The 14527-nt window shown below is 39.3% G+C and overlaps 1 protein-coding gene across 9 annotated transcripts in view; it reads right to left on the bottom strand.

Annotated features, from left to right (window-relative positions):
• hth (homothorax) overlaps positions 1–14527 on the bottom strand; it is a 375595-nt gene that overhangs the window by 198725 nt on the left and 162343 nt on the right. For 6 of the 9 annotated variants that reach the window (XM_068762761.1, XM_068762765.1, XM_068762762.1 and 3 more), the window contains exon 8: positions 103–111. The exons of the other annotated variants lie outside the window; for them this stretch is intronic. In XM_068762761.1, the coding sequence (XP_068618862.1) occupies positions 103–111 (9 nt within the window). The remainder of the gene's footprint in view (positions 1–102; positions 112–14527) is intronic. 9 annotated transcript variants of the gene reach the window in all.

Here is a 14527-nt window from a genome sequence, read left to right as displayed (position 1 = left end):
CGTAATTATTTTTTGAAGTTTTATGAAGATTGGAATTTTTGTTAACACGGACGTTTTACGCACGCCGAGATTTACGAGCCGCTCGCTGGCGCGGACACTCACCCATCGCATCTGGAACAAACGGAGAAAACTTTTAATTACACATTACAAGCACCAAACGAAACACCTGCTTCGGACAACAAATAAAACCCATTTGACAAATCGTCTAAGTCTAACCAATAAACGCTACGAAACATATAACTAAGACGTAATTACTTTCATTTTTAAGTTTTAAAAATATTACAATAACATAGCATATAGCATTCTTATAATAGCATAGCATGTAATTAAATATAAACCTATGCTATATACCTAATAATACTTTTGGATGTTGTACGCCTGAAATAATGATGTTATTTTTATTCTAAAATTTAGCAATTAGACGTTATAGTCTAAAAGTGTGTACATAGCATACAAAATAAAATACAGCTATTTATAACGACATTAATTAATTCATTATTATTGTTTATTTATAGCGATGTTGTTATCTTATACCTAAACTTGACTTCATCGAGCCAGAAAGCCTTGGGAATTTATACGCTTTTACAATAGGATTACAGATAATATTGAATAAGCTGCCAAAGCAAGATTTTACAAAAAGAGTTAAAAAACTTTCTTGAGTGGTATTACTTAATGATTTAGAAGATCAAATCGCACATCGAAGAGCAAATTTTTAAAATGACATATTCGCTTCCGTATCTTTTTATATATGTTTCGCTGTGTTTTTTCGAAGCATTTATTATACGAACAGATGGTAGACACAATTAAACCACAACAAGAGAAGTAATCCATCGTCATTCGAATAAAGAATTTTTGGATTTGAATTTGAAATCCCCGAAGCAGTACTTCACATAAATTACTGTCATTATAAGGGTGTTATAAGCCCAATGAAATTTCTACTCGATTTAAAAATAGAACTTAAAAAAAATAATATAGCAGAAGTTTTTATAAATTAGCAAATTCTCGGGCCATCAGTCGAACGATTTGCTAATAATAAAAATAAATAACATCCGCATAAAAATAAAACTATATTCTCTGTATCAGCAGGAAGTCATTAGTAATAACATAATCAAGAATGAACCGCACTATAACGGAACGCTATTCTAAAATAACGGTATATAGCGTGCTATTTACCGTAGTCATTTCTGCTACAATTATCGAAGCAATCTGTAGTCCTCGATAATGGCTCTATCTTTATACCACATAGATATAGTTATGTGCAGTTGTAGAATGTATTGCGTTTGATCTTAATAAAGACGTTTACCTTTTCGACCGTTATATTTCTAATCGTAAACGAGCGCACGTCATACGTCGCCTGTCAAACTGTCAAGTGCCAGCTGTCAAAGTGTCAAATTCGTCGCGATAGCGGGGTACGTGCACGCAGTTGTCGATAAGAAGTGATAACGCGGAGGACATTGTCTTAATACTTATGTCCTGAGTCAATAATAGCACTCAATAATTAAATAACATAGCTATTTCTGCTATATTAACTTCGCAGATGTTATAATGTTGTGTTTATCTTAAATAACATTGCCAATAGCTGAATTTTGAATATGAAGCATTTTGATACTGCGATATTGCGGTGGATACACATAACACATTTAGTGGGATTTTTGGAGAAGAATTATATCAGTAAAATAAACTGTGAAGAAGTTATCAATGTATATTAAAGAAGCTCTGACAGGAATTTATTTCTTTAATTACTCTTTTTTTACTTTTGTCAGTTCTTCTTAGTTGAAAGTTTAGTTGACGTTTTTGATGATCGGATTTCGCAGATATTATGATACTGCTATACAGCGTAAATGTTATCTATCTAGATGGGGCCTTGTACTTTTAGAATACCCTACTAGGGTACCGAATTAGAGATATTGTTATAAAATTAAATAGTTTTAAACTAAACTATGACTGTTTATTTTTATATGATTTAAGCACAACTACAATGTACTTCGATATTTTGACTCTGTATTGATAGAAGTTTTTTTTTTAATTCTCGTCGCGTACCGGGAGTGAGGGTCAAAGTCCGCGAGCGAATCCGCGTGCCGCCGCTAGCGCTAAATAAATAATTAAAGAAACTTTTTTCCCGGCCCCGACTCGAGGCATGCCCGGTTGTTGGCCGGTTTAATTCTATTTACATTCCGCGAGGAGCTCGACGGCCTGCTCCCACCAAACCGTCCGCCAGTTAACTAACACGTAGTTTAATCGACGATATCTGCCTAATCATGCCTAATATCTAAAAATGACATAAAATATACAAACTAGTCATAGGTGGTCGCCATTCGAGATCCCTAGTAATAATCACGTATTTATACAACATATATAATTAATGTAAATATTAATTGACTTCAATTGATAGTTTAAAAAAAGATTCAATTACAAATAATTATAGCAAACATGATGTGTTAATATATTCAAATTAAAATAACGATTATTTTCTTACATATTAAGTTGATAGTACATTTGTACCGCGTGCACTAAATAACGAATGAATGCACCGGTTAACGAACGGTTAGAGCCGCGGTGGCACCGGGCTCGCGGCTGTGACGCGCCCGTACTTGGAAATGTACGTATGATTCCACTTACTGAATACGAGGCGGCTTACATGCGCACATTTTTATTAGGTTACATCTCTACACGACGGCGATGTTTCCACATAAATATTTAACAGGGATTTACAACAATAACGTTATAACTTTAAGTTATAGCGTTTAGAGTTCCGATATGCTATTTTATAATAGTTTTAAATAGCAGTTAAGAAATTTTTCAATTCGATTAGGTAAATGAATGAGATCGAATCAGAAATCAAGAGATCTGCTGAAGAAGCAAATTCATACCAAGAATTCAGCTCGTGCAGCCGACTGCTGTTGGTTTTTGAGTGGCGATCACACGAGTAGCTGGATGCAGTGCAAGACCGGTCATTGTGGAACGAATGAATGAAGTTTTATCGTGTAATTGCATGAATATTTATAAAATTAAATTAAAAAATAAGCTTGTGTCTCGGCTCCGAGTAATCTAAGCGGTACTCCGGGTTTATTTATCGCGCGTTCTCTCAAGGCGTCCATGTGAGACCTCTCTTATCACGTTGCGTGCTTCTCGGCCGAGTGGGAGTCGGTCTTAATAAGCGGCTTATATACAATAATAGCGGTGCATACGAGCCAGCGGCGGACTGACGCGCCTTCTATTTATACCCACGTGACCCGAGAACTCACCGCGAGACCGCCGACTCTCCTTTGACAATCTCAACGCTCCAACTCTAATAACGTAGAAAACAAGCCGTTATGAAATAGCATATAGCGTTCGTTATAACTCTTGTTATAATCTGTATTCTACATCAATCAAAATGATTTTTTATTATGTATGTTTAGTTAGAAATTGTGTACTATTTTGCAATACATGTAATATTTCCTAAAGATATTGCGATAAATTAAAAAAAAAATACTAAACGAACTTTAAAGATTTGGAATGAATTGCTCTAATGTGTAAGTGAATATGGTAAGTGACCACAGAAGGAAAAAAAAACACGTCTAAGTTCGTTTTGCGTTTTTCACATCTCAGTGTACTTTTGGAACTTTCTGGAAGCTTCTAGAATCTCTAAGTTGGTTGCCTTACAGGCTTTTATTAAATTATGTTTTCTACTAGATTGACCTCATTTTGCTTTTAAAGTGTTCGTTTGATCACTTGAACCTATGAGTAAATACTTTACTGAGTAGGCAACATGATACTTAGATCCTTATTCGGGCATCGAGAGAGTGAGAAGGTGGTTTAAAGCCTTAATTTTTAAAGAATTTCTGTAACCCGTTCACTGGATGACCCGTGTGTCCACTGGATGACCAGCGCCGGAGTTATGGGCTCATGTGTAGATCCTTGTTTCAAGATATATCACAGCCAAATAAATATCTAAGAATTATCCTTACTTCAATTTTTAATTAATATACCAGGAAAATCTATAAATATGTAACACATATGAGGAAATTCGAACATCAGCTTACCGCCATGCAATTGCACACATCGCGGCGCACATGCCCGGTTCAGTAGCGTCACTTCGACGGAATGGAAGTCACGGTGTTCGAACTTGAACTCCTCTGAAACGGCTTGACTGATTTTTACCAAATTTAATATGCGTATTCAGTAGGTCTGAGAATCGGCTACTATCTATTTTCTATACCCCTAAGTGATAAATGTTGTTCACACTTAAAAATTTTTTTTAACGTAATTTTTTGTTTTTATTTTTTTATGATACAGCATACAGGAATACATACAACCATAAATTTTCACCCCTCTACGATCAACCCTTATTTTTTATTTGTAAATTAAAATATCATTTTTTTTTGCAAAACAACGTTTGCGGGATCAGCTAGTTATCTATATTATGGTTTATAATTATCTGTAGTATACTTCCATGCAACCATATAAATTAATTAACTATCTGTGCTAATGACATAAATATGCCGCGAAATTTAAATGTACACAATGGCGTGTCGCGTTAATATTTCAAGAAATGATTTCGTTAATCGAAGATCAAATTAATCAATCAAATCTGTCGATGGGAGAGATAATCAAATGCTCTGCCGGGCACTTCTCGTGCAACTGATCCGAACACAAATTATAGAAGCTGATCATCGAAAACCGTTAGTTGGAACGAGTTTGTTACGATGTTGGTTACATGTAACCTGAAAGTAAGACCCGTTTAAAGATTTACATAATAAGCCGGAGAAAATAGAGAGCCTTTAGTTGCGATAGCATCAAGGCAAAAGCATAGCTGTTGCGAAATTGTCGGTTAAATTCTTTGGTTTAGCTTGTACCAGCTCTGTTCCAATAACCCATGTCATACTGAATTATGGATACAGGGTAAATAGACGCCCACTATAAGCCTCTAAAGGCTCAAAGACCTCATATCACCGGTCTTGCTCTTCAACGTGTAGTAATAGAAATGGAAAACCATTTTGTAAAAGAAAGACTTAATTGCTTAACCACGGAGAGTGAATTAGGAATTCGGAACTCTGCCGATAGATTCCTTCTCTTACTCTCCTCTGTCTTCCTCCATTTCTCTCTAACATTGACACTTCAACTACTAAGTTCTACGTAAAGCATATTAAGATGTCTGTTTCAATTCACTGTATCCTGAATAAATAAAAGAGAAGTTTATTTTTTATAGTTAAGGTATTCTTGTGATTTTTAGACATAAAGTGAGTATAGTAGTCTTTACTTAAAGGTTTCATCTAACCGAAATATTACTACTGATAGTTAAAAACGCTTGTAGTGTTGTGATAATAGGGGGTTGATTTTAATGTGTAGTTTAGCTTCTTCCATTGTTTGGATACATGTTTAATCTTAAAAAGAAGGTGCTCCCTGAAGTATTCATCAGACGTCGTGAGATTTGGTGGATGGTGATTGTCAACGTGAAGAAGAAGTGGAAAAAGGAAGGAGAAGTTTAAAAACATTCGGGTTGTGCCGCGCTGTCGGCCGAGTGACCAGGGTGGCAGCGCACGCGAGATGCTCTATAAATTACCGGCCGGCGACAGCGCTAATGCGGCGGGCGACGCTGAATGATAGCGGCGCGCGCGATACGCCGCCGGCGGCTAAGTGCGATGGCTTGTAGCGCCGATACCGAGCGCGCGGCCTACGCCCGCCTGCACCCGCCTGCACCCGCCTGGTGCTCGCTCACGCGGCCTCTTCATTATTTTTTCGTCCTTTAGGGATTCGACGTCGGGCCCCGCTGGATCGCGTCTATTTTCGATACCCCTTCCGTTATTTATGTTCGGCATAAGTCGCCCGTAAATTCGGAGCCGACAGCTCTTTATCTGCGGAGAATACGGAAATATCGAGATGGCGTCGTCCTCGATGTAAACATATTTGTTCGGCGACGGAGTTTTATAAATTTAATTAATCGAGTGCGCCGACTTCCACCCGCCGGGGAACGGCTCCCGAGCATTCCACAAATATAAACAAGTCAATTTACACGTTTCCGGTTCGGAGGCACGCCGACAGGTGGCGGGCGGGCTGCGCTAACGTATTCACGGCAATAAAAATTGACAGCGACGGCTAGGGCGCCCGCAAATTATCAACAAAAACGTAACATTTGCCGACATTAAGAAATAAATAATTTACGAGGTGATATAATGATCCTAATGCGGGGCGCGTATCCGAACGCGGACCTGAGGAGGGGAGCTCGTATTATCATTTAGTACTGAGCGGAAAGCGTAGCGCACATATCTTTTATCATTTCCACTAGTACCCGATCCCGGAGCAAATCCCTATATCCGGGGATCGGCGGAGGGATCCGGTAATCCCGGTTAATAACGCCCGTGCGATCCGGGCGCGCCCGGCGCCGCAGACGGCTGATAATGGAGAATTAGAAAGTTATAATTGCTCAATCATTGCTTACATACCGACTGTCACGATGTGTGTTTATTTTTATACGAATAACTTAGAAAACGTATCTTTTATATTTAAAGTTTTTATCGAGGCAACAAGCCGGCTGAGGAATAGATTATTATTTGATTTACTGATTATATTTTCACTTGATCGAATTTCGTTTTTATTATTATCAGTAAAGAAAGAGTGAAAGAAAAAATCCTTGGAAATATTTGGCAATGTGTGGCGGGCACCGGGAGAGCGGGGCCTCGTGCACATATAGGGGATTTCGCGGCTAATGACAACGTGCCGGCGGGGCGCGGCCGCCGACAAATCCTGCCAGTATGGAGCGCGCGGAATACCTGGAAAATGGGATTGCAGCGCCGCACTCGTGAGCCGCGCTAAGTCAGGATATACGGCGGGCGCCCCGCTTGTTACCCGGTACTGAGTTGTTGCGCTGTTTTTTTATCACCGCGGTCTTTTGATGTCGGCACATCTGGTCGCGTTTCGGCGTAAGGGCCGGCCACACGCGCGCGTTTACGATTCCCAACAGTTTTACAGCCCGAGAAACAAACAAGCGGTTCCAGGCAACGCCGTTATGCTCGTATCAAAGGCATCGCCGAATTCGTGTTCCCGGTAACGCCGCGACGGGCCGCGCGGCCGCCATCGCACCGACGCCGTCATAACAAACTATCAGACTTTCGCTCGTTTGATTTATATTTGAAAGAGAAACGCCAACAATGTTCTCTTATATCAATCAAACTCGTATCAAGCGGGAGACGTCGAGAATGCGTTCAGCAAAATTTACGATAACTTCAACGTCATATTTATGTTTCTTTTTTCCGAATACAGACACGTGTTTAAATAAATGTAGCGACTGCAATCATGTCAAGCAATTGAATAATGGCTCTGCTGAAGAGAAAAGAAAAGAGAGAGATGCAGAAAATGAGTTACGAGACATGGACAAAGTGTAATTCTTAAAGATCTTTTCGTGAAGTCACTTATTGGATTCATTAAGGAGAAGGGTATAGGTGGTGAAGATTGCTCTCAAATTATGGAAATATATTGAAACTTCGGCAGCCTATTGTACAAAAAAAATCACCATGTAAACACAGGTCTTATATCCATTACGTCTAGTAAAAATCAACGTGAATGTTTATAAGATCATTATACATTATATGCTAATGATTTGTAGTAAAATTTTATTTAAGAAAGAACATCAATTCTAAAAGATTTTTATGAATTAAGACTAAATATTTCTAAACACAATCAGTCTGATTGTGTTTATAACATGTTTAAATAACCTAGCCCGTACTAGATAACTTACGCTGTACTTCGTGAATTGGCAATGAACGCAGATGTTATGTTTTATCCTCTGCAAAGCCATGATTGGCGTTTTTCATTTACGAGCATTAAGAAGCGCGTCAAGTGAGAGGTTGCCATTGTTGATGGGAAATAAAATGATAATGGAGTAGGGACAGTCGGCGCGGCGGTAAACGCGAGCCAACTCTCTCGTCGGGCACTTCCTAGATGATCCCGGGACAATAAAACGGTTCAATGGCGTCGCGGAGAGCGAGTGGATGAAATTTTCATTAGGGAATCAGCCGCCGCCTTGTCCCGGTACAAAGCGCGGTGATTTACATTTAAACTCGCGCAATAAAACCTGAATTGCGCTCCGGCCGCCGGTTCGACATGAAATTTTCTATTCGGTTGGACAAAGGGCGCAATTAACGACGCCATTGTTCGCGCCGGCGCTGCCGCGATTAGTTCGTTATTATACAGTTTTATGAAGCGAGCCCGCGCCCGCCCGCGCCCGCCCGCGAGAGACATCGCATCTAATAACCTATAAATCAATCGCTTATCTTAAGACAGCGTTGGCTTTCCACTCTTTCGGTTCCTACCCTCACGTTTTCTTACTTTACATATAACTCATCGCACTGTTGTTTAGTATTTGCAATTTAAAGCAATAATCATAACAACTATCATCATTTCAACCATATAATGTCTATCGCTAAGAATAAAAAATGATTTGAAAGAAAGCAGAAATTGAAGAATGCTATATTATGACTGACGAAATGAAAATAAATAAAACTGTACTAAAAAAATTTGGTAAAATCAAAGTCTCTCTTCCAAAAAATTATAGATGAACGAGATATCCTCAAAAACGGGGACACAAAAAAGAAAAAGTCTAGATTTAGAACTAGAACAGATTAAGAAACATGTTCTAAAAGGTCTTTAGACCTTTAAATCTTTTACATCTTTCATTAATCACCCTGTATATGTTTCATATTGTTGGTTAATTATAAGACTATTTTGATAAAATAATTTCGTTTCAATACATAGACGCCGACTGAAAGGTATAGGCCTCCCGTAAATATATGTGATGGGATATACCATAATTGCCTCGTTTGGCAGGTGAGTTGGCGATCGCAGTGTGGTGGAAGCATGTTTGTGAAGAGTGGCAATCCTACATAATTAATGAACAAAGAACATCCGTTGACTGAAAAAGAAAGAAGGAGAAAAGTACCTCGAGAATCGAACCCAAGTCTAATGTCCTTACCTCTGAGATTGCACTGTTCATTATTTTCTTATAACAATCAGTAATATATAGTTATAATGATATATCAGATCAAGAGGTTCAGTATTCGGGCGTCTATTCTTAGCGGGGCATCGATGAGGGAACACACAAACAGCGGCTAATGTTAACGAAGACAAAGGGAAGTCAGGGAGTTGTTCCCAGAAGCAGCGCAACATCTCCTTTGATATCAGCCTCGAATAACAAACACGCCCCGCGTTCGTACGCCGCAATATGGCGTGCTTGCTCAGCGCGACCTAAACACTGAATCCATTTCGATTTACGTATCCAATATGAATAAATTACCAACTAGATTATTATAGGGAAATTTCTTAAGTCATTCCATAGATTTCAACGGTTAAATCAGGAAGGAAGCCTTCAGTTTTAAACAGATCTGATTCAAATATTTAATGGAATCAGGCGTTACCTCGCGGGAGTCCATCCTAAGTAAGAAAAGGACCAATATTTAGCCACTTTGTGTGCGGAAGTGGCTAAATATTGGTCCTTTACTTACTTAGATCTGATTCAATCTTAATGATGAAGAAATCACATAGAGACAGATATAATAGTCTGTGGTTAATTATAGGCAATATTCTAATTTGAGTTAAACATCGATAACGTGTAAGTATTCTATTAAGAACTCTGGAAGGCGCTTGCTTACCATAGCACATCATGTCATTCCAGGTGAAAAACTTTCAACAGCGTAAGCTGTCGGTTCGACTCACGGGACGCAATCTCGTCACTGCTCACAGAGAGAAGAAAGAAATTGCAGAAATTTCTAGAGGATAAGCAGCAGTGTCTCTCTATCTGTGTACCGTACTCTGTTGTCATCGACCCGCCTGCCAAGGGTGGCGGTTATGATATATCCTCCCATAAATATCTTTGAAGAAGACCTATGCCTTGCAGAAGACGTACGAGGATCTGTTAAGGTAAAACAAAGGCTAACAGCGTTGACATCAATGGAAACCACGGACATCTTGTAGATTTACAAAGAAAAATGATCTTTAATCAGAGCAAACAATTTGTAGACGATCTTTTATGAACAGTAGATAAAACGAATATTACATAAAGAGTGTTCTAAGCTCTTCTTTACGTGTACAGCTCTACTTCCAAGTTCCGTCTGAAAAGCCACTTCAATAGTTCTCTGGAGTAGTGACCTATCTTTAGAGATGACTATACAAAAAACAAAGAACCATATACTCGTACGCTTTTAAATATATTATTCTCAGTGGAAGCCAGTGCTGAGGAATTAACAGAATGTGGCGGAGGGACGCCTTTAGACTCCGCTATCTGAATATGTCACCTTTAAGTAGTCACGTATTAATACTGTCATCAAAAAGGAGATGAATTTGTTTATAAGATATAAATTTATTATTTAATCTCCCAAATGAATTTCATCCCCTTCAAAACAATCCTAGTCCGATAAATCGCACTTTTGCCATGACTTTCTCAATCCTCTAAACAGTCGGATTTGTCTTTTTCCGATATACTCTTCAAGAAATTCTTCGATTTGGTTTTTATCTCCTCAATAGTGTCACGGCGTCTCCGCATTGGCCTTTTGAGTTTGCTGAATAGCCAGAAGTCGCACGGAGCCAAGTCAGAACACGGTGGTGGAATACAGAAGAACCAATGAAGTATGATATCGACCAATAGAGTCTTGAAGCGTTTGAAAATTGTTTGAGCTGAGTCAAATGATATTCCAACATTTGACAAACAGATGCTTGGCACATGTTATAGACATTCCTACCAACCTACAGAGGAAAAATACCTGCCTTCCTAATGCCCGGGAGTTTTATATGATAATTTTCCCTTACTTTTTGATCATAGGTATGACACTATGACCTAAATGACATTCTTCTTGAGATGTTAAATGATGAAAGAGGACAAAATGAATATTAAATAAACGTTCAACCATGTTGGTCTGCATCGGGCAGCGGACCCTGCCGGAGCAGTGTCAGCAAACAAACACGTCCCCTATCTCCCTCAGAGTAATTTCTTATTTAACTCCAGTTTCCAGTAGCCTAGTGATCCGCGCCGGTTCTGTTTGCTCGTCGCCGTTGCCCAACGTGTTTGCACTGTGTATTATCAGTGAGATTAGCCGAGATGTTCCGATGCTGTAAAGATAAAACCCGCCGCGAGGCTCCCGTCTGCGCTCCGTAAATGTTTGATGTATAAGCAGTCATCTGATAAGAAAACGTCTTGTTTAGGATCGTCTTAGGAGGCGCGGGTCGTGAGTCGATGCATATCTCTCGATGATATATCTTCTTTTAACTACATTACTGCCTCTTGTTTCATAAAAAACCAACGAACTTGTAGATCCAATTGTTTATCTCCTCTGACAGCTAGAATTCTAAGATAAAAATTTCTATTTATGTTTCAGAATTGAAACGCAATTGAAATAAATAGATCTTTTTAACTTTGTGAAAAAAACTCGCAGATCTGTTTGAAATCTTTCAATAATCTTCGTCTTATCTGGTTTGCCCGCGCGGTGTAGATAGCGCGATATCTCTGATAAGGGATCCCGTTCGGTTTAATTGCCGCGCGTTCAAACATGGATGCGGTTAAATCTTTTTTGTTCCAATTTTTCCTCGCGGACAATTTGTGTATGCTTTGCATTAAGAGATAAAAGCTGTGGGTGTTGTGTAATCGCGGCCACCGAGTGGGCCATCAAACGGCCGCTGTCCGCGGCTACCAGGCGCGCATAAGCTGAGAGCGTACTCATCCCAGCTCTTTGATCTGCTGGCTAATTATTACGTCATCGTAACTCCGTTGCGCTCATGACGCCCGCGTGTTTCTGCGACTTGTCGCGCTTTGATATTTCTGATGGGAGCTGTCGGGCCGCGCTCAGCTCCGTTTTAATTGGCAACTGCCGAGTAAAGCGTCGTCTGAGGGAACGTCTTTATGTACAAGTGGGTCGCGTCTCTGGTAATTAACATACCAGTCATTGGTGGGATTGATATTTAAAAATAACATTTATAAAGACATTGTAACATCGGATCGTTGTACAGAACGAATTGAAGCAACATTTTTCTGAACTCAGAAATGTTTTCGTTGTTATGACGTAGGTAAACAGTAAAGGCGGCGAAACATATTAAATTGTTCTATATTTAATTTCTCTTGCTAGCGGGTGTTTTAATACACAGCTGCGCTTTTTACCGCTAAGTACGTACAGGTGAGTTTGTGCTGCTTTTCGAATAAATACTATTTAGCAACATACTGTATTAGTCGCGAACTAATAGTAAAACAAGAAAAACCATTTTTTTTTTCATCCATCATCATCATTTTCCAGTTTCAATCTTTTATTTTGACATGGATTTGCATCTGGCCACTTGGCTTTTATAGTTCCTCTGGATTGCCAGGCGGCCAAACTCTTACGATACTCAGCCGAATAATGCTCCACGGAATGCCTTGAAGCAAGAGACCGTCAATTTAACTTAATGAAAATAATTTTGATCATTAAAATTTATCATTTCTATTTGTTTACTAGCCTAGGCTTGTGTCGCACAGATAATAAAAGTCTATAAAAACTTGACATTTGACATTTATTTAAAGGATGGCATTGGTTGAAGTGTTCGCACGGCGGGGTAGTTGTTAAAAGGCAAAGACGGCGTCTAGGTGCGGCTTTAATAGAGACAGCGATGCTAAGGCGCGGGGCGGCGCGGACACGCCCAGCGCGCTCGCTTTACGGCTCTCGCGTTTTACGAGCCTCCGCAACGTGTTCGTTACACGTCCGGACCGAAGACCAGAGACCAGAGACTCGCGGTCCTTCCTACAAAACTCATTAAACTGAACATAGTTTGCCATTCTATACGTCTAACACAATGGACGTAGATTCTAAATCGATTTGTGTATGAACACAAAATCATTATCATTCATCCATATCACGTCCACATCTGGACAAAGGCCTCGCCTATAGTTTCCACGATGATCCCAACATCCAGGGTCATCAGTCTTTCATGTGGGATACATTAGAAAATTTGAAATTTTGGAATGACCAGTGCTTAACACTAGCTACTGATACAGTATTTTCTGTCTACGTCTGCACTGTCAATGTTTGGATATGTTCCTACCAATTACAGTTTGTCACGTATATGATATCCATCTGAGTATTTCACCTCAACTGAATGATCAAAAGATAAAAAAGTTAAAATTCATTTTTGGAACATTTAACAGAACTTTTATTGATTCTTGACTCTAATCTGTTTTACAAGGTGTTATAGATGCGGCGAAGAAGCAGAAAGAAACTTCGTAACAACACATATTTTAATATACTTTAACATAGATGCACTTTATATATAGTCTAGATGAATTAATCAATCAGGCGACATAGCTGCCAAGAATTCTTGTCATTTAAATATTTATGTGACGGATGGAACTTGCATGTTTATATCTGATGCCCTTTTGAAGTGCAATCAATTGACAATAGAACGCAAAGGGAGGAGAGAGAAAAAACGCGTCGGAGTTAATAAGATAATAATGAACCAATTATCTGATGCAGGCGATCGCGTGAGGTCGGGGTGCATAGGTGAAGTGTTTGGCAGCGGGGGCGTCGTACGAAAATAATTGTGATAGACAGTTTGCGTGCGCGCCGCTATTAGCTCTCGCCGGACGCAGTAATTCCAATTTGGCACATTATCGGAGCCTCATGAGCGGGCGCGGCGGCCACTTCTCACCTTCCACATCGCATCCGACACATGTCGCAGGTGCCGCCCATTCACACCAGCGCGGGGGTCGATGTTGCATTTCTAAAATAAACATCGTTCCCCTTCATTAAGGCTCGCTTTAATGCCTCCGAATTACCATGTGATAGGCATAGAAATTTAAAAAATTTCATGATGAAACTTGTGAATGAATTGTTCTAAATACTACACAAAAAATATTTGTCGATTCGGAATACTAAACGCAATGCAAATGACAATTAATTGAGAAGGCACTACTTGGAGACCTATGTGTTCAGTTAATTTACGCAGAGGATCCGTAGAAATAAGAACGAAATATCGTGGTTTTTGTGGTAGCTTTTTACATGCTGTTTAGAGGTCTTGTCTAAGCGCTTTTAAACAATCGAGTTTTCTATAGGAGCACTGAAATTAGTTGCTGAATAAAGCAGTGTTTCCCAACATGAAACCCCTGCTTTACAGGTGGGCAATTTGATTGTTTATGAAGGCAATTCTAAAGTGGCTACTCGAGTTTAACTATTTCAAATACGAATTTAGATTTGAGATTAAAATTTAGATTGAAAAGTACAGGAACAAATATCACTAATGCTATCCTTCTTCTTTAAGACGATGGATGCCTTCTGCATCTGCTGTTTGCATCCAACGATTTCCCGCGACCTTATCTATGGCGTCGATCCATCTAGTGAGGTGACTATCCACGTCGCATCTATCGCTTCTTGGTTATAATTAATAAGGATTGTATGCAAATAAACAGATATCCGGATCATGAGTACAGTAATACCCCGCTTTACGCGAGGGATACGTTCCAAAAAATTATAAACTGAATTATGATATTATTAACTGAAATTCGCGTATAACGAGATTTATGATTAAACATAGTCAAAAA

This window comes from Battus philenor, unplaced genomic scaffold (genome assembly GCF_028537555.1).
Source record: "Battus philenor isolate CCGP_79_NKW_IND1 unplaced genomic scaffold, ilBatPhil1.0.hap1 SCAF_17, whole genome shotgun sequence".
NCBI classification, from domain to species: Eukaryota; Metazoa; Arthropoda; class Insecta; order Lepidoptera; family Papilionidae; genus Battus; species Battus philenor.
The sequence above is the reverse complement of the archived record's forward strand: the minus strand, read 5'-3'. Positions and strand labels throughout refer to the sequence as shown.